Source organism: Asparagus officinalis, chromosome 7 (genome assembly GCF_001876935.1).
Source record: "Asparagus officinalis chromosome 7, Aspof.V1, whole genome shotgun sequence".
NCBI classification, from domain to species: domain Eukaryota; kingdom Viridiplantae; phylum Streptophyta; class Magnoliopsida; order Asparagales; family Asparagaceae; genus Asparagus; species Asparagus officinalis.
Genome location: NC_033800.1, coordinates 29,267,554 through 29,293,779, shown reverse-complemented (window position 1 = coordinate 29,293,779; position 26,226 = coordinate 29,267,554). Strand labels below are relative to the sequence as shown.

At 35.4% G+C, this 26,226-nt stretch overlaps 1 protein-coding gene across 2 annotated transcripts; it reads right to left on the bottom strand.

The window, feature by feature from the left end:
• LOC109849771 (cullin-1-like) lies at window positions 4,967-24,388 on the bottom strand. 2 transcript variants are annotated; one of them, XM_020419645.1, is made up of 20 exons: window positions 24,127-24,388; window positions 23,979-24,084; window positions 23,786-23,885; window positions 11,690-11,875; window positions 11,455-11,502; window positions 11,172-11,375; window positions 11,022-11,099; window positions 10,756-10,845; window positions 10,593-10,673; window positions 10,439-10,501; window positions 8,878-8,913; window positions 8,705-8,791; window positions 8,481-8,630; window positions 7,294-7,349; window positions 7,060-7,180; window positions 6,820-6,981; window positions 6,474-6,617; window positions 6,177-6,395; window positions 5,915-6,082; window positions 4,967-5,712 (listed from the first exon to the last, which is right to left on the bottom strand). In XM_020419645.1, the coding sequence occupies exons 2-20, from the start codon at window positions 24,065-24,067 to the stop codon at window positions 5,611-5,613; spliced, it is 2,184 nt and encodes a 727-aa protein (XP_020275234.1). In that variant the 5' UTR covers window positions 24,068-24,084; window positions 24,127-24,388; the 3' UTR covers window positions 4,967-5,610. The 2 variants fall into 2 exon arrangements, with proteins under 2 accessions (XP_020275234.1, XP_020275233.1); XM_020419644.1 differs by having other exon boundaries at window positions 23,979-24,388.

The window sequence follows — 26,226 nt, the reverse complement described above, 5'->3', positions numbered from 1 at the left end:
TCTTCGTTTGACCCTTCGTCGAGCCATGTGAAAAGTTGTATTCATTCAAAACTGTTCAAATTGATACAAGTAGATAAAGGGTCAAACGACGACGGGTTCACCCCAAACTTGGTGTGTTGGGGTTTTAGAATATGTAGATCAAGTTCAATGGAGCGGAACATCCATAATATAGCTTAATCATGTGATTTTAGGCTGCGTCCTTAGATGATTATCTATGGCGTCACCTTAGGAACACTTTTCATATATATTAGTATTATAATATATATATATATATATAATATATATTATATATAATAGAGAAAAAATGGAGAACCCGCTGGTACTAAGTTGCTGCCCATTAAACTTTGGTAGTGATGTGAACTGATATCTACATCCTGCCTACATGCATAGGTATTCGAAATTAGAGTCCAGTCAACTTTTACGGGAGTCTACTATATATGTAGATGTTAAGGATACAATTAAGTGTCCACATCATAACTACTACAAGTTTCAATGGAGAAGAACTTGGTTCAATGGAGCAAACACTTGGTACCAGAAGGGAGTTTCTCTATTTCTCTCTCTCCAGTCTAGTGATCTCTCTCTTTGCTCTCTATATATATTATATATATAATATATATATATATATACTATAATATATATTATTATATATATAACTCGAAAGATGGTCAATCTTTGCACTTGTGCTGATCCTACAAGGTTCTATTTACAACGAATAGAACTATAAAGGGTCTGCTTACAATTTGGTGACACAATAGAGGGTCTATTCACAATTAATCCTAGTTTATATTTAAGAAAATAACAGAGTACAGGAAGAGAGTGTGAAATTGAAAGAGAGATGAATATAATCTGGAGGCTTATTCTTAGCCTTGTGCGCTTCATTAAACAATGTTTTAGCTACAAGCCTGTGTTGGTAACGAGTTTAGCTGTGAGCAACAAAGCGCAATGTTTCAGCGACTAGATTTCTCAATTTGCTCTGAGAATTGATACCAATCCAATCGCCCAGCCCATATCCTTGTCAAATGAGCTGGAGAGGAAAAGAAGGAAAATGATTGAAGATGCCTAAATAAATAAATTGGTGAAAGAGATCTATATTCTATTATATAATCTTCTTTGTCTATTAGTTTCTTTAATACAAGGACCCCCGCAACTATCTACCCAAACAAAGAGCAGCACATGGGATTATTTACTCAGTTAGTCTACTGCAGGTACAAGTATTAAAGAATATACGCTGGAATCTGATGTAACAGAGAATTTGCAGAAAAATTCTTTATTCTATAAATAAAATCAAAGTTGTTAAAAGACCTGAATTTTGTAGGAAGAAGCCACAATTATAAGACTCACGTGCCGCATCTCTGTTGGAGCATAGGATGACATGCAGTTTCAATGGATTTGAAAATAAGATAATTAACAAGGGTTTTACTAATAGCATTCAATAAAATCAAAAGTTGCAGACTTCAATTTGCAGGCTTCTGCTCACTGTGGAGAGTTGCTAGGGTAATGTCTCATTTGGTACACTGGAATTGAGTTATGTGAGAATACAATGTAAGAAATAAAACGAAATAAATGCGTGAACAAAATACTCATCTCCCTTCTCATGTTTGAGCGTCATTAGGAAATGGAGCAAGAATAAAGAGGAAAACAGATGGGAAAGAAAATCAGTTTCTAGACACGGGCTCACTACTATAAAGGTCAAAGTATGAATAAGAGAACGAGGCACATCACCCTCACTTAGTTCTCAAAATCCTCACCCTGAAGAACAAACTGTTACGATGAAGTCACATCTCCAAAAATGTTTTGTGCATTATTAGGTTTTGATACATTACGTCCAACCAATAAATTGGACGAATAACAGGGTTCAATAATTTCTACAAAGAAAGTGAAGTTTGGCAAGCAACTGGAAGCCAAAACACTAATATCTCCATCAACAAGTATAAGCAGAGGACCCAACGCTAATTCCGGACATTATATTGCAGGTGACAGTTTAAAGGGCAGACGAAACATTTAGGCTTCGTTCGGATACCATGGTGTTTTTTTTTTTGTTGTGTTTTTGTAAAAAATACCATGATATTGTGTTTTCTCCCTAAAATGTTTTCAAAACATCATGTTGAGTGTCTTTAGTTAACACTAATTTGACCCGTTATAAAATTAGTATTAAACATATTATTAATATATTATATATTAATTATAATAGAAATATTTTATAAATTATATGTTATAATATTTATTATACATTTATTATAATATATTTAATATTAAATATAATATAATATAATATATTATTGTAATTTAATAAATTATATTATAATATACTTATTAAATTATTTTTAAATAATAATATATTTAATTATTTTGGTATATCAATTTTTTATTGTTATATATTATATAATAATTTTAAAATAATTTTATTTTATTATCAATATAATATTATACTATTATTAATATATAATATTATTAATAATATTAGTATTTGTTATTCACTAGTATATTATTAATAAATTAATATATTATAAATATTTTAACATTATATAATATATTATAGTTTCTAATATGTTAGAGTTTATTAATAATACTTTAGTAATATATTAATAATTTATGACATAACTAAATATTATTATATTATGAATATATTATTTTTACATTAACATTTCTTAGCAATAACTAGTTTTAGTATTAAAAATTATTTTACTTTATAATATAGTATATTATTTATTATGTAATAAAATAATATTTTACATATTATATTACATTTACTATACAATATATTATTATAATATTATTATTCTATTATTGTTTTATTATTGAACATGATACTATCATCAATATTTTATAATTATTAATTTTTATGGAAAAATTGCTTAAAGACCCCAAAACTCAATTTCATTATGTTGCAGCCCCCCTTACTTTCCCTAAGTGTTGTAGCCCCTCATTTTTAAAAAAATTACGTCGAGGCCCCTCCAGTCCAAAATCCCGATTTTGCCCTCCCTTCACCTCCCTCCTCATGTTGCCAGTCCCCTTTGCCCTTCCTCCGCGCCGCCTCCCTCCACCACTCGCTCCCTCCCCCCCCCCCCCACCTCCCTACCCCACGCCAGCCATCCCTCCCCTCTCTCACCTCCCTCCCCACGCAACCCCCCTCCCACACGCCACCTCCCTCCCCACGCGTCTCCCTCCCCTCCCCTCCCCCCTTCCCCCCGCTCCTCACCTGCCTGCCCCACGCTGCCTCCCTCCCCTCCCACACGCCGTCTCCCCCCTCCCACACCGCCCATGCCGTCTTCCCCCTCCCACACGCCGCTCCCTCCTCCCAACCCTCCCCCTTCCCCAACCCCCCCCACCTCCCTACCCCATGCGGTCTCCCTCCCCTCCCTCCTCCTCCGTTCCTCCTCTGCCCTTGCCCCCGCCTCCCTCCCCAGCTCTGCCTCCCTCCCCCGCTCCGACCTCCCCCTACACCTCCCTTCTCCTCCTCTAGTCCCCCTCCGCCCCCTCCCCTGTTCCGTCGCCTGCGCCGTCCCGAGAAACTTCGGGTGGGTACATTAGTAAGCGTTAACATGTTATCTGTAAGAGTTAACATGTTATCTGTAAGAGTTAACATGTTATCTGTAACAGTTAACATGTTAGCTGTAAAAGTTAACATCCGCTGACATGAGAAAGAGGAGGGTAAATTTAGGATTTAAGCCAGCTGACATGTCTAATCATAAGTTAGCATGTCTAATCAACTGCTGGCATGATGTAGAATCATGATGGAGGAGCATTGGTAGGGGTGTTAACGGAGCAGATACGGCTCGGATATGACACTTACCATATCCATATTCGCTTACCCATCTCGGATACAGATACGGATACAGATATACGTCGGTAAGAAAAATTCATATCCATATCCGCCAAAATCGGATACGGTTACGGATATAGATGCGGATATATAAACGGATATGCATGTGGATACAAAAAAGATATGAGAAAACTAGATAGTATTCAGAAAAATATAGTCATGTGATACAAAAAGAGTTCGTTAATATGTTCATTATGATTGAAAAGCTAAGATTAGACATCTTGATCATCAAAATTAACCACAAATCCATAATCTAAGAATCGAAACTATCGTAAGAGTATTACCAATATGTATTCGGATATTTTCGGATACGGATACGGATATTTCACTACAAAACCATATCCGCAACCATATCCTATCGGTAATAGATTTGAGTAACCATATTCGTATCCTAATGGATACGGTTACGGATATTTCCTCGGATATGGATACGGTTTGGCACCCCTAAGCATTGGGCATATTTTTTCAAAAAAAAAAGCTAAAACACATTAAAAAAAATAGGAGGGGCTGTGGCACATTGAAAGTTTAAATTTAGGGCCTAGAAACAATTTTCCCATTTTTTATATATATTATATATTAAAAAAATAGTAATATTATAGTGATTATGATATTGTATTGTATATTATTATATCATTATTAATAACTTCTATTATTTTTTTTATTAATTTATTTATATTTTATTATTATTTATTATTATATTATGTTAACTATATTATTATATAATACATTATCAACATATTAAATCTTAGTATTTAATATATTATTATATTATTATGTAAGATATTTTACTTATTAATATATTTTATATTATTTATAAATATTGCAATTATATTAAATTGACTATAAGGTTGTACAGTATAACATAATAAATATTGATAATAACTATGTATTAATTATATTTAATATATTATGTTATTATATTAACACATTCTCAAACTCAAAACAAAAACACCAAAAAACACCTAAAATGTGTTTTAAAATAAGTTTTGTGTTTTTGGTTTGAGGATGATTTAGCTTAAAAAACATCATGGTTTTCAAACGCATTGTGTTTTGTTTTTGACAAAAACACCATGGAAACAAAAAAAAAACACAATGATATCCAAACAAAGCCGTTGTTTACCCATAAAAGTGCACCGGTCATCATCGTTGAAGCATTGCCAACTAGATGCTATGCTCGAAAGGAATCTCAACGTACGGGATTTCGCAACAAGCTCTCGGTGCACTAAACTAATATTACAGAGACAGATCTTTCAGGTTCCTAGACAAACTTCCAAAACTGACAAGACAAATAAAACCCAAACGGACGACCAAAATAACAATGTTAAGCGGTAGAGACCTCTGTATGTTACTGCAGTAAATATACATGATACAAAGTCGCATTTAGCGTATAAAAGAGCAAGGTCAGGAGACAATCTTATGCATGGGCATGTCGACAACTAGGCCACTGAACTGGACTACGTTATAAACACAACATCAAATAGGCAGCAGAGAAAACCTACTGGAATCAGTAATAGCAAAGGGGCATAAAAAACGAGCTGCACTTGAACGGATCCTAAGTCCCCGGTTGTGAGATCCTTGGAGTATGAATATGCCTAAAACCTGGTTCGTGACAAATGTGCATGAAGGTCCCACGACTTCACATTTGCAAGCAAACACGTCCTAGCAGCAGAAAAGCCTCCACAGAACAGCCCTCGGCTCATCATTCCAAGCATTATGCTTTATTGGTAGCATCTAGGGGGCGAAGGCAGATGAAAAGAAGCATAAAGAAAACCTCCAATTGATGTTAATCAGGCCAAATATCTGAACACATTTGGGTTGTCCTTGTCCCTTTCCAAGTAATCTCTGGTGATCAAATCTTCTATTCTTTTCTTGATTGCCTTGAAGTCAGGCTGCAGAACAATCACATTGTGAAGTTTAAATCAGGAAACTATATAAAAAAGAAAAAAAAAACTCCTTCATATTGGTTGGCCAAAATAGTCAAAACAAGATTTATCTATTTTTTAAAGGTTTTCTTCAACTAAAAGGTCTATTTCTTGGTATATGATGCAAGGTATGTACTTTACTAAATCATGAAGGGAAATGCTCTGATACCTTGAACATACGACCGAGCTGCTCAACACATTCCATCACTAGCTGTTGGTGACCCAGAACTTTCCGACTTTTCATAATTCGGACTATTGATGCATCAATTGCATATCTTCTGTCTTTGTCTACATCTTCAATTACTTTCTTCTTCTCATCAACAGGTGGAAGGGGAATCTATAGTTTATAAAAAGAACATGTAATGTCGATAGATACTTACAAGATTGTAACAACAACAAACATGCAATAGCTTTGTGAGGACAGAACAAACCTTGATCCTTCTCATTTTGTCAGTAAACTTGGAATTGAACTCAAAATGATCATTTGGAGTAATAGACTTGTTATTTGGTTCTTTATTAAGAATCTTGTATTTTGCGCATGAAAGAGAATGAAGCAGCCTGATAACATCATCATCTGACAAGTTCAATTGTTGCATGATCTCAGAATAACTCAACCTATCTGAGGAATTGAAAAGAAGCAATGCTGCAGCCTGTTAAACACAGCAGGCTTGCACATTAGAATCACAGACAAACAAATAATCAGAGAAGGCTTAATACCTCTAAAATACCTGATAAGTAGTCACAACCAACTCTATCGTCTTGGATTCAAACTTTCCATTGATGTTGCATGTGCCCAATGAATATATCCATGTAAGCTTCCTGTGTTTGGTTTTTGTCTGATAGAACTCTTTGAAAACTCCTATACATTTAACCTAAATACATCAAAACAGAATTAGATACTTATCCCCACGTCATTACCTAGATATCTTATCCGTGATTACTGAAAAAGAGATCCATATGCAAAGTTGAAAATTAAAAAAAGTAACTGCAGACTAGCTAGCAGCCTAGCAGATGGGACTTTCAAGTATCCATATGCTTCTAAAAAAGAACAGCAGAAGAGAAGAAACTAGATACCATCTCATCTGGGAGGTTGAGATCAAAAGATTTGTAACTTGGCCAGAACCCAGTAGTCAAAACAGTAACTGTCAAATCAATTCCAGGATTTGCTTGAGGATTCTGGTTCAGATACTCTTCGAAACTTGATTGGTTTTCTCTTGCAAGTGTTAGATCCGTAACCTATGAAATAAAATAGAAAATAAAAAAAATGAATAATAACTCAGCTAATTTTAAGCAAATCAGTTCATAGAAACAAACCATGCCCTCCATTTTTGATGTGAATTGCCCTCCACATTGCTGCTTCAGCTTTGTTAAGATACTCCTCTCATGGTCGTCATTAGCGCTTTTGTCAAACAGTAGCCTTCGAGCAAGCTTTTTCCTTCATTAGTTATAGGAGGAGGACTACAGTTAAGTAAAGGCAGCAACAGGAAGAGTACTAATTATGTCACATTAACCAAAAACATAAATGATATGCTAAAGAAGGAACGATACCTATAAAATTCGGCATATAGATCCTTGTCACTAATATATGCAAGCAATTTAACAACCTGAAAAGTATTGCAAACTTCATTACAACAAGAGGAATGAAGACATCCAAGAGTGTTGACCGCAGGTCAGACATAAACTATATATACATTAGTCCATAAACTATAAAGACATTAGTCCAACAGCAATGCAAACCAATATCTTAAAAATACCAAAAGAAACTTGTGGAGCCCCTTACTGAGTGAGAGCAAGACCAGGTGACAAAAGATAATTAAACATAGGAAATAAACCCATCCAGAAATAATATCGCCCAAACGAAAAGAGCCAACAATATTGGGCCGTCAGACTATTCACAAGGGACATTCTGGCGACAAGCTATGGATCTCATCTCTGCATCGGGAAGGCTACATGACAACTGCTAACAAATTGTACAAGCTGGACGGCAATCAATCTTACAGCAACCCTATGAGTTGGCATCCACTTAACGGCTGGAAATAGTGTAAGGGAAGTTGCCATATAATTTGACTAATCTTTTGCACTTGTGGTGAACGTCAAAAGATATTATTGTTATAATGAAGAAGAATGTTTGTATGTTCATGGGTTGTTGATGACAGAAGACAAGAGGAGCCATGAGTAAAAGCATGCTGCTTGCACATACAGGATGAGCACGGAGCTCAAAACAAAAGCTAGATGTGTACTTATTAATTCTTTATGGTAAAGGGTTTGGTAGACATGCAAGCTGGATACTCCGTGCGCGCGAGAACGCACACACACACACAAGGTAAAATAGAAAAAGGTGCAATAATTATTCGTGTTTCAAATTTATTGAACGAATAAAACGCAAAATGAAAAAACTGAATCCAATTGCACGCCCTAAAGGGATTGCATTATAATAGAAGACATAAGCCCAGAGGTAGGAAAAACCACATTATTGGAGTTTGTGTCTGAAGCAACCAAAGAGAAACCCTTGAAAATTATGCTACAACTTAACAAGTCTAGAAGGTCGTGGAAATGAGGAAATTTGCTACAAAGAATCATGCATATGTCTAAGGCATGAAAAAAACCAAAAAACATGGCCAAAAAGAAAAAAAAAAGATCAGAGAAATAAGGAGAAGGAAAAGGAGACAGGGCAGTTTTTAATGGTTCAATTCCCAGCAAAAATAGTAGGGCTCAAAACATCTAAATTAAGTAACCTTTTCAAGAGTCTCTTCAATGGCTTCGTCACTTAGTTTCTCACTTCCACCCTTCTTCAGTATGTTATCACAGAAAGTAGCCAGTAACTCAGCACTTGAGCTTCCAGCAACACCTTTGTTGCAAAAAATCTCAAAAGCCTCTTTAAGTGCCTGTGAGGAGATTAGGAAGTGAATTTAGGGTATGAATCAAAGATGCAACTCAAATTAAAATCTCATATACAAACCTTGTGAAACAAGGAGTGATTCTGAAAGCAGTCATTCACATAGGCCAAATACTTGTCATGCAGCTCAATGACTTTTCTAACAAAAACCTGAATTTCAGAAATGAAGTTATTTAACAGGATTAAAATCTACCTGAAGTCGAACATTAAATTCAGATATAAGGAACGTGCTTAACCTGCTCTTGCAAACCAACCACGTCTCTTTTCTCTGCCTGAACACAATAGAACAGAACAAGGTAAGCAAAATATATTGAAAGAAAATTAATGCAATCTAAAAGGAAGTAGAGAAAAACCACATGTTTGAAAATGTTGCCAACTTCACGCAAATCAACAAGCTTATAACAAAATAATGAAAAGGAAGCTCCGTCAACTACAGTGGGACTGTAACATTATCTACCAACCTCACCACCTTTGGAATTTTGTTCCAGTGGGAGCCTGGGAAGCAAGAACATTGACTACATGAGTATTATGACATCAAGTAGCTTGATCATTACTGCTTGCTAATTTTCTTTAGAATTTGTAAGTATTCATGCCTTATCGAATAAACAATCAGCTTGCATGTGTCCACGCTCCTAGATGGCAGTAACGTAACGTGTTCAAATGTTTTGATAGACATTATTAGACCATAGTTGGAAAGCTTAAGCTTTTGCAGAAGTTAGATTTTCATGAGGTGCAGGAGCTAAGTTTTTAGTGAAATGTTCTCATGATATAAGAGCAGATAATGTAATGGGAACAATTCAAGTTTCAAATGGAAGCTACTATTTTCACATATAAAAGACTCAAGGATGAGCAGACTTCTTGCATATCAGCTCGTCCAGTACTCAAAAAAAGCCATAGGGTAAAAGTTCAGTTATCAGCCCTCTAAGTGCTCTTTTGCAGTTATGCTTATACCTAAGAAAATTTTCTTTATTTTGTTAGGTTAACACAATGCATCAAACATCTGCGAAAATTCTAGTATTACCGCATCTTATTATGATGAGCAAACACGAGGAATGTCTCTCCATTTCAGTCTTAAGATGATGATATATACTTGGCATAAGGCAACGCGGGGGGGGGGGGGGGGGGGGGGGGGGGGGGGGGGATGAAACTCGAAACGTGAATCAGACACACTTAATGCCAGAAGCAAAGACTATAAAATATAAATCTTTGACAAAAAAACTACTTTAACTCAAGAGGTCAAACACATTTCAAAAGTAGCAGCTAGGTCTGAATATAAGCAACTACATGTGGTGTTAGAAAAGCATATATGATACAAGGATGACAGTAAGGAGTATACGGCGCATTTGGCAAATATGAAAAAGATCAAAAGGTCATGTTCTCGAAGTACAAATCAAGCTTTGCCAGCCATAGTCAACAATCATGAAGGAGAGTAGAGGGAAGTTGACATTGAGAAAGCCACCCAAGAAAAGCAGCCGGTAATTGAAACAAAAATCGAAAAGGATAATCCAAAGCGATGGTTACATCATTTGTATAAATCCACAAAAAGTTTACTTAATTTATAAATATAAATATGAAAGAACAAAGAGACTTATTAGCAATAGAAAGGATAACCCATAAGACACAAGTTACAAGAATTGCATTAGGCTAAAACCAGCATCAAATAAGTCCCCCCACCCTCCCAAAGATAAAGCAACATGCAACACCTCTACCTAGAATCAAATACAAAATTAATTGACAAGCATATAAAACAACAGAACAGTATACAAATGAAAAAATAATAATACATAGAAAACGAACCTTCTTATTGCTTGCAGCATCTTCTGCTTGCTTGACTAAGGCTGTACCTTCGCTTGTAACATGCTGAGTCAAGGAAGATTCAGAAACCATAATTAATAATAAATAAATAAATAATTCCAGTGATTGCTTAAAATTGAAAAAGTCAAGCGCATACCTGCTTAAATATTAGAGAAACAGGGTCTAAACCACGAGTTATTCTACAGAAGAGCCGATACATCCTGGACAGATCTTCCACCTAAAACATAAATTGAGGTTCTTGAGGAAGTCAAACGAGTATTAGATATATTCAAAGGAATAGTTTCAGGATCAATTAAAACCTTGTCATCTCGAAGCAATGCATGACATCCAGAATGTTCTTTCTCAAGAAGTTGACTTGCATACACAGAAAGTAGCTCATGTTGCACTTTCTGTAGACATAATAAACAGAATAGTATGTGGGAAAAGGTTTAAGTCTGAAAAATCGATATTAATACTAGTTACTTTAATGTTTTTAAAAACTGCTATTGCTAAAAGGAGAACTGGTAAGGAAACTGACATGGGAAAGGTTATGCACAAAGGGATACTAAGCGTGATTGTAACAGACCTCTAACAACTTGACTTCACTGCTAGAATGCAAGTAATGAGCAACCCTGTCTTTCTCTCGCTTCAAGCATTCCTCAGCCTGAAAATAACCGCAAAGCGTAACAAAACGTTCATCTTCACCTCAGTCAATGCAAATTGCAGAAAGAACTACCTTTAACATATAATCCGGACATGAATCCTCAAGAATCCAGTTTGAAGCCTTCCGTGAATAATAAGCTGCAGTATCATTAAGCATTACTGTTTCAAAATCATTCTCATAAGAATCCATACTCCCCAAACCAATTTCTACGAAAATATCCAGGACATTCTTTAACAAAGCTCTGTCAATCTGTTCACCCTCCCTCTCCTGGTCAATCTGTTCCAAAAAGTTTGTTTATAAAAGCAAGTCCAGAATAAATTGGCATCCTAGTAAATGGTGAAAGGAAGGTTCATACCAGTGAGATCACAGCATCTCTAACTTTTCCATTTATCTCGTTATAGACCTGAAATAAAATAGGAACTTCTTATAGTTACACAGAGAACAAGAGAATTCTGCACATGCAAAGAAGCACTGTGGGAAAATTGCAAACATAATGTTTTGAAGATATTGTACATGATGCATGCTTAAATCAAACAAAATAGAAGTTGAATTGATGAAGTAGAAAGACGATAACAGATAGATCTATGCACCAGATCACGGAAACAAGTGAGCCCAACTTCATTAAGTGCAGGGAGCGACCTTCGCGCAATGAAATAGCGGTCAAGGTAATGGAAAAATCGTGAAAGCCACCTGACCATAATTTTATGATTTGTCCACCTCTTCACAAGCTCCCTTAACATAAACTCATCATGCTTCTCTCTCAATGAAGGCAACACCTTAGGGATAAAAGAAAGATGCTTGTAAGACAGTAAGAGAAGAAATATTATGAAAAAGAACTAATCTTATCAAAAAAGAATATGGAGCTGGAGCTTCTTAATAAAACAGTAAAGCATGAGGAATTAATAGCTATACATGCTTTAAACTAAAATAACACGATGAGCATTCTATGGTTTTTCATCAAATATTCGAGATCTATGAATCTTGGAGCGTCAACAAAAGAATATTTTCAAACACACCCTTACTAACAAAGAAAAGTAAGTTGTGCTGATTGTGCACAATCAAATTATATTCTTTACCATCCTTTGAACAGAGAGAATCACATTCATATAGTGCCAAAGTGCAAGATAAATTGGCACCAGTTTATAAGAGGTAATACTATGTGTGCGCCTCTAAGTGTTGGGCGCTTCAGCACGAGCTCGAGCACCCTTGCATCTAATGACGTGGGGTGCTTTGCAAACTCAGGTATGTGTGCTGAAACGCCTTAGATGCTCTTTGAGCACCCACAAGGGAGCATCCGAGCATGTAACACAATGCCTCACTTTTCCCCAAACCCAATAAGATTTGGGTTAAAAACCCAATAATCAATAGCTCCAATCTTCTTCTTACTTTTTTACCAAACCTAACCAGGTTTGGGTTAAAAAAACCCAATAAGCCGAGAATTCCACTCAATTCTAACTCACGATAGTCACTAACAAAGCTAGGGGAGGGCAAAGGGAGGCCACGCCCCTCTTCACAAACCAAATAAGATTTGGGTTACAAACCCAATAATCGACAGCTCCACTAAGTTATTTCTCCTTACTTTTTTACCCTAACAAAGGTTGGATAAAAAACCCAATAAGCCAATAGTTTCACTCCGTCTGACTCATAGTAGTCATTGGCAAAGCTAGTAGAGGTTACGAGGGGGCCATCCCCCCCCCCTGCGCCCCCCCCGCTGCACAAAAAAGCATCCCCGCAAGAGATTTTTGGAAAAAATAAATAAGGTATACACTTAATCTATGTAGACTAAGTTATCTAATTAATAGAAGTGCAGGCAAGCTCAATACAAGACCCATTCACTAACATCATGTTAAGTTCGAGTGCAAATGGGCCCAATTCAAAAGTCCATTACTATTTGAATAACTAGTTAAGTTAGGGCAAAGTTGTAAGCCAACTAGTTAAATAAATTCTATTTTTTCATGGCATGTATTTTAAAAAGAGGCCTATATTGTTGAATATAATTGACTTTTACTAAATTTTATAATTGAAAAAAACTCCTTACCAATGTTGCAAAAAGCACTCAATAGCAGCGCTATAGCGGGGCGAATTGTGGTAGCGGTGGGTAACATCTATGATATCATGGTTGGCGGTGGGTGATTGCGGAAGAATCTGCTTTTTGCTTGCAGTAGCGCCTAATTGCGCGAAATAGCGCTTTTTACCGCTTAAAAGCATGTTTAAGTGCTAATAGCTCTTTTTCTTATATCATACACCCTATCTGAACCCGACCCAATTTCAAATCTTAAAACCTGATGATTTCTCTCTCCTCTCTATCACCGCCTCGATTAAAAAACTGAAAAGAGAAAACCCTAGCCAACGCCTCCTTCATCCTTCTGTCGAGCTCCTCCGGCGCCTCCATCAAAAGATTCAAAACCTTCTGTCGAGCTCCATCTCCGAAGCTCGAGCACTTCCTCCACCATCTCCAGTCTCCACCATCTCTGGCGACCTTCTCCAACAGCACCATCATCTCCATTCTCTGTTGGGCTCGGCTGCAACAGAGAGAATAAGGTACAAATTGATTCTGAATTTTGATCCACGAAGTTATTTGTTCGATCAACTGTTTTTTAATATTCTTGCTCCATGTGGAATTATCTTCAATTTAGAACATTAGCTTCTGGCAATTCCTTCAGTCTACGTTTCATAATAATAACAATAATGTAAATTGTATTGCTAGCTTAGCTGATCATTCGAAGAAAACTGTGATAATTTTCTATCTCTGATAAATAAAGTAGTTGTTTTGATGTGATTGTAATGGAAGTTAGATATTTGTCCCTTTGTTTGCCTGGTTGCTTTGTAATCGTAAGCTTCTTCTTTAGTATTCATAATTCAATATAAACTAATATTATGCTTCAGCTCATGTACAATTTTATTGTTAAAGATAATATTTCATTTCATTTAACTTATCTTTTAATGAAGTTTAGTTTTCATTTAAATTATAAGTTTAGTTTACTTTGCGGAGATGATGTAGGTGTTTGTAAAATTAAACCGTGTTAAGCTGTTTCAACTTTTAGATATTGTTCCCGGGTCAATTCATTTAGTATTATGCATTCGGTTGTTATGCTCACTTATAAACATAACCATATATTTCACTTTTCAAGTTGAGCTTTACAAATTCAAATCAAATCTCAATTGTATAAACTATTAAACTGTAATTTTGCTATTAGCATGTTTTCAAACCTCAGTTAATCAGTTTTTCATTTAATCATTTTCAATTAAGTACTTGTCTTGTTATTTGTCCATTGATGAGTTCTCAAAAGCAAGAGTTACATAGCTCCTAGAGCTAACCAAATCTAGTTGCCGAGGCTCGAGCATCAGTTCAACACCCACATCCGCGTCCTTTAGATGATATTGGGTGGGATTGGAGAATTTGTCCAGAATGGCCTAAGAAGAATAAGATCAAGTGCACTCCATGTGGACATGAATCCACCGGTGGCATTTCCCACCATAAAGAACACTCAACTATAAAGAACACTCAACTGGTAGTCGAGGGAATACAAAACCATGTAAGAAAGCGACGCCTGACATTATAGCAAGGTTAAAAGCAACAATACCTAAAAGTAAGAGCAAGAAGTCAGACAAAATAAGATATGAGATTGAGTGTAGGCAGGAGGTCGATATTTCTAAACCTAGACTCGAGAGTGCAGAAGAAATCACTCAGATCGGAAACAAGTGATTTTGGAGTTATCCATTGATATGCTACATTCTTGCCATAGCCTGCATCATCTACAACAATGAAGCAAACAATAGTCATTTGAGCGCAAAAGAATAAATGAGTTGGTCCACGAATGGGTCTCTCTTTAGACCTATGAAGCAGGAATTCCATTTCATGCATTAACGCTCCCTTCGTACAGCAATATGTTTGAAGCTATTGGCCAGTTTGGTCCAAGCTATGTGGGACCGATGATATATCAGTTGAGGAAGCCTTTGTTAACAAAGGCAGTAGCTCGCCCTTCAGTTGGTTTGGAGCCACATAAAACGCTTTGGGAGACTACCGGCTGCATATTGATGACAGATTCGTGAACTAATCAAAAGCACAGATGTGTTATGAACATGTGCATTCATTCTAGTGCTGATGTTATCTTCTATAACTCGATAGAGGAGTCCGTTGATTCTCATATCAAAGATTTTATCATTAAGTGGGTTGATCAGTGCATCAAAGAGATAGGGACAGACTATGTTGTACAAGTTGTCACAGATAATCACTCGGCAAATATAGCTGCAAGCCTGCAAAGGAGAAGCTAAAAAGTGAGAGGGCGAGAAATTTTTGGACTTATTGTGTGGCACACAACTAATCTAATGTTGTAGGACATCGAAAAATTAACAAAATTTAAGAATACAATTGAGAAGGCGATGGCGTTGACTGTTTTTATCTATAGCCACACTAAGGGCTTGTTTGGATTAAGGGGAATGAGGGTGAAGGGAAGTTAGGGGAACCATTCACCTTATTTGGGAACACTTAGGAGGTGAAGTTAATTCACCTCCATTCACCTTGGTTCACCCCCTAATAGTATAAAAATTGTTACCCCCCAAATTGGGGTGTAACCAAGGGGAAGGGAATTCCCTTCCCTTCCCTTCCTTTCCCTTCCCTTCCCTTCACTCAATTTTCCTTAACTTCCCTTCACCCCCTACGAATCCAAACAAGCCCTAAGACTTTGGCACTTATGCATAAGTGCACAAGGAAAGACATTGTCAGGTCGGACACTACTAGATTTGCTACCTCATTCCTCACACTAGGGAACTTGCTAGAAAAGAAAGATGCATTGATGACTATATTTAACTCTGATGAGTTTCGGAGTTTAAAGTTTGTTAGGGTTACAAAGAAGAAAGCTCTTGCAACAAATACTACGGTGATATCGAGAACCTTTTAGAGAGGTGTGTGGTGTTGCTTGAAGGTCTTCACGTCTCTTTTCAAGTTCCTCGACATGGTTGATTCAGATACTTATCCCTAAATGGGATTATTGTTGGAAAGCTTCAAATTATGAAGAGGGAAATCATGGTTGCTTGCAATATAGATAAGAACTATACGCCTATCATATCCATTATAGAGAGGCATGCTAAGAGTAGACTTGATAGTCCTCTTCACCTGGCTGCATGGTTCCAAAATCTTCTTTTCTATTATGCGGAGGATGAAGAGTGCAGAGACTAAGCAAGCAATTCTTGATTGTGCTGAGCTACTTTTAGGAATGAAAATACTATTAATGAGGATATTATTGATACCATCTACTCCACTGAGATGCTGGAGTATAGGGACTGTGATACTTTCATCCATGGAAACCAAGAGCATAGGGTGGTGAAGAGAATTGCCGAGGACCGTAATCCAGGTATTAAGTTGTGTACTTATATTTTGATATAATAATTTGATTCTACTATTTGCTAGTTTTGAAATTGATTAATTTAATTTATTCTCTTTAAACAGTTCGTTGGCGGGACACATTTGGTGAAGACATGCCTTACATGCAAATGATGGCTCTTAGGATATTGAATTGATAGGTAGCTCCTCCAAATTCAATTATTCATATTAAAAATGAGATTGAAGTCATTGAACAATAAATAATATATTGAGAGAAATGATTTTTTTTATGTTTGAATTGTAGATCCACACAAAGAAAAGGAATAGACTCGATAGCAAGAGATTGAGCGATTTAGTCTATGTGCAATTCAATTTGAGGATCAGAACCAAGATGGATACAACAAAGATAGAAAGAAGAGGGACATCCTACTTGCTAAAGATGGTCGGCACGCCACTTCATGGGTGGTGGATGAATATAACTCTGAGGAAGAGGATTATTATCTAGGGACCAAGGTTGCTGATAGCGGATCGCGGCGCGTCGCGGCGAGGTACGCTAAGGCTATATCGGGCTATTGCGACGAAATCGCGGCAAATAGCGCACAGTCAAATAGCGGTCAAATTTAAATATATTTAAATATCCTAAATAATAAGAAAATTTATAAAAAAATCTAAAAATTTAATTAGTTGTAAATTTCTTGTATTATCAATAAAACAATTAATAAGCTTATTGTATGAATGAAACTATGAAGAAATTCAAGAAATATAGCATCATAATATGTGTGATAGCGGGTTTAGCCGCTTTTAACAATAAAAATCCGCTTTTAACCGCGAAAATCCGTTTTTAACCGCGAAAACCCGCTTTTAACCCGCTAAAATCTGCTTTTACGCGCTATTCGAATGAATAGTGGATTTTCCCGCTTAAGCCAGCCACGAAACCCCTACGCGTAGCGCTGAAGGGCCGCGACCGCTATTCGCGCCGCTATAGCCCCGCTATTGGCCGCTATTTACAACACTGCCAGGGACTGACATTCCACTTGGAGTTGTCTCCGAAGCAGCTGGAGCAAACGACTTCTTACAGCCAAGGAGAACCACAAGGAGGGCAGATAGGGCTTCTAGTTCAAGAGCCCGCGAGGAGGTAGGTTCGGAGGACGATGAGGAGGGACCTATTGAAGACTCAGACACATATGAGGAGGATATCCAACTTGACGATGATGTAGCGACGATGATGCTTTAAGATATGAGATTTTGCTACTCGGCACTGGTGATGGTGATGAAGATGATGAGTGATGAACTAATGATGAGTCATTGCTCGATTTTAGACTTTAGTCACTTTACTTTTAATACTTCTAGCTTTTATTTTGCTTTTATTTAACCTTTTGAGTTTGAAGTTTGGACATGTCATGTGTTTGAAGTTTGATCCTTTTTGCTTGCTTAGTATCTATAGACTGTTATTATTTATCATGATATTATCTTGCTATGCTCATTTATCTATGCTTGAAGATTTTATTTTTTATGTTAAATTTCTAATAGTTAATATAATGATGGTCGTTGTTACTAATCAATGTTTTTCTATTGTTGAGATTTTTTATATTAAAGACTTGAAAGTTGAAGTAATGAGACAAATAACGGTCTTTTAGATAAACAAGTACATTTTTTATTATTTATTATAGTACTTTATTAATATTATGCAATTGTTACCCATCTATTTCATGCTTAGGATCTTTATAAATCATCAAATATGCATTGTAGAATTTTTAGATTTTCTGTAATTTTTCTTATTTATAGAATATTTAAATATATTTATATTTGACTGACATTTAACTATGAGTTATTTGTTGTTATTCTGCCGCTATAGCGCAAATAGTCTTAGCGGCACCACGTCGCTACGTGACACTATCGATAACATGGCTCGTTACGTAACTCGTTATTTTGCATTAGGTAACCAAACAGACTTTAAATGCTATATAACCTTTTGAAATAACTCAAACGTATTGTAACTTTATATTATTACAAGATAATGTGTTATTTGAATACATTTTACATCACTTCAATCTAACATGAGTTACTTCAGTATAATTTGTCATTTTAATATACTTTATTATAGAGATGAGAGTATTTTTCGTGGGTAAATTGCACAAAACAAACCTATTGTTTCACGTTTTTTCACTTAGATGACATCATTTGAAAACTTTTCACTTAAATAACCTAAACGTTTACAACATTTTCAACTTAATGACCTAATATTTAGAACATTATTGATCTGTGAGAATATGCTGAGAATATTCCCATGTGAAGGATTATGTGACACCATAGGGTCATTTATTGTCCCTCACATGTCATTAATTTACACTCAACTACCCTAATGTTATATTATTCTTCTTCCTTCACAAATTAAGCCTAAAGCTAAAAAAACAAGCTCAAGATGTTCAAGCTCAACATAACATGAGGGGGGTGGGGTTGATGAAAAGAAGATGAAATCCTTAGAATTTTACCTTAGATATGAAACCCTACCCCCCAAATTGAGTAAAAACCCTAGTCAAATTGCACAAGGTACACTTCTCTCAGTTTGAATTAAACTATCGTGCTACCCAATTGAGAAAGGAACTTGCTTGAGATCTGTAGTGCACAATTAATTTGAGAAGATGAAGAACTTGGGTTGTTTTAACTATTAGCATGTGATTAAATGAGGAAAGGGTAATTAAATGATAGGGGCATTTTTGTCTTTATGAGAAATATACAACGGCATCGGCATTTTTTAACGAAAAATATTTTAGATCATTTAATACAAGTAGTCATTAAAGTGAAAAAAATGAAACAATAGGTCATTTTTGTGCAATCTACTCATTTTTCTTTCGTAAAACTTAGACATATATAGTAATAGTAACTACTTTTGAAATATTTGCTAAGCCTTCATGGCTTATTTTAGTGAGATCAATATGTGATAATGAAATTATGAGTGTGAATAATAAAATAATTTTGAAATTACTAACAAAATCTACATTGTAATTATATATTTGATATTTTATTATGATGCATGTTGTTAAATCAACATAGCTTGATTAAATTAAAGATTTTTATTAAACTATTCTTTTTATTTTCATCTTATGTTCTTAATTCTTAAAATTAATATGAACATCTTTTATTCTGAAAATTAAGCAATAAGAGAATACATAAATTATGTTATGCATTTTGCTTTAAGATATCGAGAGGCCTTAAGTTATACATTATCGTATTTCTCAATATTACTTAAGATTTGAGTGTTTTATGTGCTTTTGGTTTTAAACTAGAAGTACATGTTCTACATTATCATATTTTTTAATATTATTCAAGAGTTGAGTGTTGATTTTTGTTTTAAACTTGAAGTACACGTGATTTTGGATTTGTTGTTAAGCATTCATGACGAATTTTAATTGAGAAATTGTGATGATATATTTGATTTGATATTGATAATTATGATGTTATATTTGAAAACCATGATGATTCATTGATTTTCTTTATTAAAATCATTCTAAACATTTTTATTTATTTATTAAATATGTAAATAAATAATAAAACATGTAACCTACATTATAAGTTATGTCGTTTTGCACTTAACGTTGTTTGGAGGCAATAATTACGTTATGGGTTATCGTTATTTTCAACATTACTTATTTGTAATTAGACTTCAATAAGGTCAATTTAGTTAAACCCAAAGAATCATAAATTAAACCTAACTCCCATTCTTAAAATCACTAACCAAATCCCCCTTCCCCCATCATCACATGTCAAGAGTAAAATCAGAAAATAAAAAAATTGTAAAACTACGACTTGAAGAGGACCAAAGGAGAAGGATTTTAGTGAAAGTAGGTCAAATTTATCACTTTTTATTTGTTCTACATGTTTTCCCGTAATTCCATGAAAAAATATTTGTGCAGTAGATATTTTGTTTGAGAGTATGTTTAAGGGAATATTTAAGTTTAATGGGTCCTAAGATGCAAATACATCTATTTTCAATTTGTATAGTGGAGTAGTTAGTTTCAGTTCAATCTAGTTTGGAATTAGTAAATTGATTGTCACCATCATGAATTGAAGTCTAGATAGGTCTTAATTTGTATAGTGGATTACCTTTAAAAGGTATTGGAATGTAATGGGTCTTAATTTGACATGAGTGATAATAAGTTGATTATACAAAGATTTCAAAATATGAAAAACCAGAGACAATTGTAAAATTTTATTTTCTTTTGATGTGAATATTTAAATATTATATTTATCTATTTATAATTTACTGCACCCACTACCATGGGCTTTGGCTTCGCCATTCGACCCCCTATGAAAAAATCCTAGCTTCGTTGGTGATGATAGTCCTTATCTTACGGTCCTATAACTTCTATTTAAGTGAGACTTTAGTCGCACTCCTCTCTTCACTCACGACTATAGTGGAGCTCCCTTGGGGAGATAACTAGACTTCGGCTAAAAGCCTATAGCAACAAGCTTTAGGCAGTGAGAGGCGAGGTAAGATTTCTACATATAGTTTTTTTATATTTTTTTAAACCAGTTTTTCTCCTCACTTCATTTTCATATTATATATTCTATTGTTTATTTTTTTTTCCTTCTATTATTTTGAGTATTGCTTTAAAAAAGCAATTTGTGTGTCTACATAGGTGGAAGCAGCGCCTAAGCCACCCAACTAAGCACTTAAGAGCACCTAAGAGAGCATGCCCACTTAACAAGATCAAATGAGGGTGAAAACGAGTATGCATCCTTCTTAAACATAGCAATATGCTATGCTACATGGGTACTTCTAATTTGAAGTCGTACCCATATCGGACTTGTACCCGTACTCAAACTCCTTGGACACCCCTTGCATATATGCATACATTTATTCGGGCATGTTCTCAATTATACAATTTTAATTTAAAACAATTATCATACATTTTTTGGACATATATCCTACACTTCACATTCACTTCTTGAAAGTCGTTGAACATAGGTCACGTTCCAAATTATGATTTTGAAGGATCGTTTGGATGTCTAGTTCAAAAACTAATGCTTTTCCGATATATAATCCACATCCACATAATAAAAGAAACATTAAAATGTTATAGAAAATTTAATTCTCATCATTGTTATCATACAAATTATTAATTCCAAAATATATTGTGTATATAAATATGTATATAGTCATGTCTTCGAGCCCCACTTATTACAAATTTACTATATCCCGTACCTGTACCCATGCAACATAGGCAATATGGGAAGAAAATGAACCGAGTCAAAATGGAAAAACTAACTTCTTCCACTTTTCTCTATTTAAAATAATTTTTACACATTTTTCATTACTTTTATGTATTTATTATCATTTAAATAAATTTTTAAAAATAATAAATAAATCAGCGCTCATGCAACCTCTAGTAACTGAGTGTTGGGTCTAGCACTCAGTACTCTATGTAACATTCGTATTGATCTGTTCATACTAGTTTTTTTTTCAATAAACCATACCTTTATTAACTATTTCATAAGATTGGTAGTTTTTTATGAAAACAACATTCCTATTCACTGTTTTTACAAAAGTAGTTTTACTCTGTTTTGGTCTAAATTTAGTTTTTTTAAAACCAATTTTAATAAAGAGAAAAATGAGTATCCCCAGTACATAGGACAAAATTAGTGTTTGATAGTGACGTGGTCACTTCTCATTTACACGTTTAAAGTCGTGCGCTTGGAAATGGTCCCTGCTAGATTGCTAACCAATTAGAACAGTAGATTGGATGAGAATTGATCACGTACTAATAAGGACCAATTTGGTTTTGGTAGAACAAAGAATATATATATATATATATAATATATATATATATATATATATATTATATATATATATATAATATAATATATGATAATATATACTCCTCTTTTATAAAACTAGTTTGTTGAAGATCGGTGGATGGAAAAAGTAACTATTCAAAAATCCTCACAAAAGATATATGTTTCTACTAATGTTTCTCCCCGTGTTATATCATTCTGTTTACAATTTTAGGTGATGCTCATGATAACATGACTACCTCTTAGTTAATGGTTAACAGTTAACACTTCAACTTCATTCCTCACAATTCACAGTCAATTCTCAATATTATAACTATAAGAGCATGTGAAGGCTCAAAAAACGATGGGACCTTGAACCATGAGATTGACATAGTTTACTTGCTCATAAAACAACATCAACTACTCAATAAGATAATTTGATAGTTAATCCTTTCAAGTCATCATACAGATGTATGATCAAGATTCAGAAGGATCATAAAATCTGCTAATTACGAAAAAGATCAAGGATCTGAATACTAAACATCTGGATCTTCTTGAATTATAGAGGAAGAATTTTCTTTGGCTGAATTCAAAGTAGTTATTAAGTCAATTTTCTATGCACGTGGAAAAGTAATTATTTTGATTATTTATTATTGATTTCCTACATTGGCATCAATCTTTGGACATTGGGATGAGGATGGGTGAAAACCATTTTTATCATATTGCTAAGGATCTCAGTGCACGTTATCTCCCAAAAGATGCATGTAGTTAGCCTCAAAATTCAGGATAAAGGCATATAAAGAAAAGATTCATGTAGTTAGAAAACTGAGAGGTACATAACCCAGGAACACCATACTTGGGAAAGGCAAATTATAAAAACCAATATCCATAGAACTCAAAATTGAACATATAGATGTCATCTTTTCAACAGGTGCCAACAATGGTTTTTTTAGATAGATATTGGAACAACTTTATCTAGAAGATCAGCAAATTTAAGTAATCATGTTGATCCAACTTTGAAGCAGAATATGTATGTACGTAGGGAACATTCACTTCAAAGTGATTATTGCATATGGATTATGCTATGAACTAATCCAAGAGGAATGCATATGATGAACAAAATGTGGAGTTTCACATGTCCTGTTTAACACAAATAACAGCACTTCGGAGTACTAGTTAGTTCATAGCTGATAACGGACGCAATGATACAGGTATACTCAATTAAGTGGAAACACAGAACTAATTGGGAATATTTTCATACTTTCAGGTAAATCGTTAAAGTCTATCCAAGTGCTTAGACCTAGATTGCAATAATTTACCATTACCAGTAGTTCCACTAACACAGCTTAACTTCAACTAATGGCTCATCGCCTGCAGTTTACTTAAACAATTTCATTAAACAATGAGCAGCTAGCTAGTGGTAACTCGTCAACCAGCAAGAGCTAACTGCGGTCTATATACTACTGCATTTATACCAATATGTGCATAATCACACATTTCTCCAACTGCCAATAAATTACCTCTGTAGATGAAATAAATAATAAAGGGTATCAAACAAAACAAAACCACAGAATTCAACTGTCCTCACCGTAGCCATGATATACTCTTCGAACGACTCCTTGTACTTCTCATATAGCTGCTGCGAGTAATCATGTGGTGGCTTCTGAGTGCACATATTGTAGATAGTCCTGATCAAAATTTTCAACAAATTCATCAGAATATAACCCTAAAGAACCGAACTTTTCCCCAAAAAAACACAGGCAACAGATCAAAAACCCTACGTGTAGAGCATCATGTAATCCTCAGAGCTGAACTGAGGCTCCGGCAACCCCTCCAAGATGTTCTTCAGCTTGGTGATCCCCTTCTCCATGAACTTCCATCCCTGCTCCAAATCGATCGTCTTCCTCTCGTGTATCGCCATCTCGAAACCCTAATATCGACCAGAATCAGAAACTCCAAGCCTCTGGTTCAATTCGAGCTGCGGACGATCGAAATTGAGGACAAAATCCCCAATATAAACCCAAACCCTATCAAATGAGGAGGAAATAGGGAGCTCTTGAGCGCGTGGCTGGCCGAAATCGGAACCCTAATCAAGCGGATAGGGAAAGGGGGGAGACAACGGGGATTTTTGTCCGCCGCTGAGGACAGCTTTAATAAATGATGACTCAGGGGGTTACATTGTAGATGAAAGGACTTGGGATTTCATTGAAGATTAGGGGGTAAATTAGACTTTATGTTATGTCTTCTAAATATAGGAGGCCGCGACTATTTTGAATAGGGTGTTGCTACATGGGCCAAATAGGGGACCCAATGTATGAGACGTGTAAGGTGTCATCATTCGGTTGCATGATGCATTGTTTATGAACAGTGCATCATGTAACCGGATAGTGACAACTCACATGTCCTATGTCTTGGGTAGGGCTGAGCATGGTTCGGTCCAAACCGAAAAAACCGACCGAACCGATCCGAAAAAATCGGTTTTATGAGTAGGACGGTTCGGGTCGGTTTGAAAACTTTTCAACCCGAACCGATCCGAACCGACCGAATATAGTGTAATACTACCCATTCTGATCTCAAACCCTACCCGACCCGTCCCCAAAGAGTCAAAGACGCAAACTCTAAACTCATTTTCTAGATCATTATGAGTTGAAAACAATATCATTATATCAGTGTTTAATGTTTCATAATCTCCTACTTTGTTGATATTTTTTTCTTTAACATAGTTTGTTGTTTGATAAGAAGTTTGATGAAGTTAGAACCGAACAAACCGAACCGAACCGCACCGAACCGACTTGCAACAGTTCGGTTCTGTTTTGAATTATAAGCGGTTCGGTTCGGTTGTTCAAATTTTGGTAAAAACCGAACCGAACCGACCGTTGCACACCCTTAGTCTTGGGTCCCCTATTTTTGTCCTTGAGGTATTAATGTTTTGATTAACATCAGGTGGGAGTTTTCAGCCTGGGTTTCTTCATTCATAACTGCTTAGACTACAAGCTGATGAGGGGAAGCCCCGAGTCGTCGTATGCGTTAATTATCTCCACGGATTGATGGCAATGGGAACAGTGTCAGCACAGCACAAGGCTTGACATCTTGGTTCTGATATTAACAATGAAGTTGTTGAGAGTGTACTCATTTAGTCATTTTGAAATGGTTGTAATGGCTCAATTTTTTATTTGTCTTAATATTTTAACTATTTACACTTACTTTTAACTATCTATGTTGGTTATATGCATCACTTGTATCGGTTTAAAACTATGTTAAATTTAGAACCCCGGTACCCACACACAACTCACCTCTAAGGGCATGTTTGTTTGCACGAAAATAGTTATGAAATAGATGAAGTATAGACTATTTTTGTTACTTCCATATAAAAAATGTTGTTTGTTTTCTGTAAAAACTACTTCCGTTACTTCCTTAAAAGCTGACGTGTCATCTAGCTGGCATCTCTATTTCCATAAAAATTTTCTGACTTCAAATGGTGTGAAATACGGCGGAAGTAGTTTTCTAGGGTGGGGTCCACGGAAAAATGATTCTCAAAATATTTTCAACTCCAGATTCTTCCCCTATCCTCACAGCTGGTTCTTCCCCTCAACCTAACCGTCCAGTTTATATTCAACCGACTGTTCCCCAAATTATTTATATCCTCACAATCACCCCGCGTGAAAGGGTATCTCAAGCTCGCGACAATTCTAGTCCCCGCCGACTTCCCAGCAAAAAGCGTCCTTCCTTCTTCATCTTTCTTCCTCTTGGCTTCACCAAAAAGGTATGTAAATGTTAAAATTTTGATCTTTTATTGTAATTAAATTCATGCAATATTTCTATATTACTTGTAGAAATCTTCCATAAAGCTTGATCTTTCAGTTTTGGTTCCTTTTGAGACATAATAGTTAAAAAATTGGGGGGTTTTTTGGTTCATGTAGAAATAAAATCAGTAGTCTCTCCCTTCTCTGTCTCTGTGACCCAGATTTCAAAAGGTGTGTGTTTTTATTTCACCAAAGAAATTTTTTTCATCTTTTTGCACAAAAAGAA

Coding starts and splice junctions, on each gene's coding strand:
- LOC109849771 (XM_020419644.1), bottom strand. CDS start 24,118: ATGGCGATACACGAGAGGAAGACGATCGATTTGGAGCAGGGATGGAAG. Junction 11,100..11,171: donor GTCCGGATTATATGTTAAAG/GTAGTTCTTTCT, acceptor GGTTATTTTCAG/GCTGAGGAATGCTTGAAGCG. Junction 7,350..8,480: donor TTGAAGAGACTCTTGAAAAG/GTTACTTAATTT, acceptor AATACTTTTCAG/GTTGTTAAATTGCTTGCATA.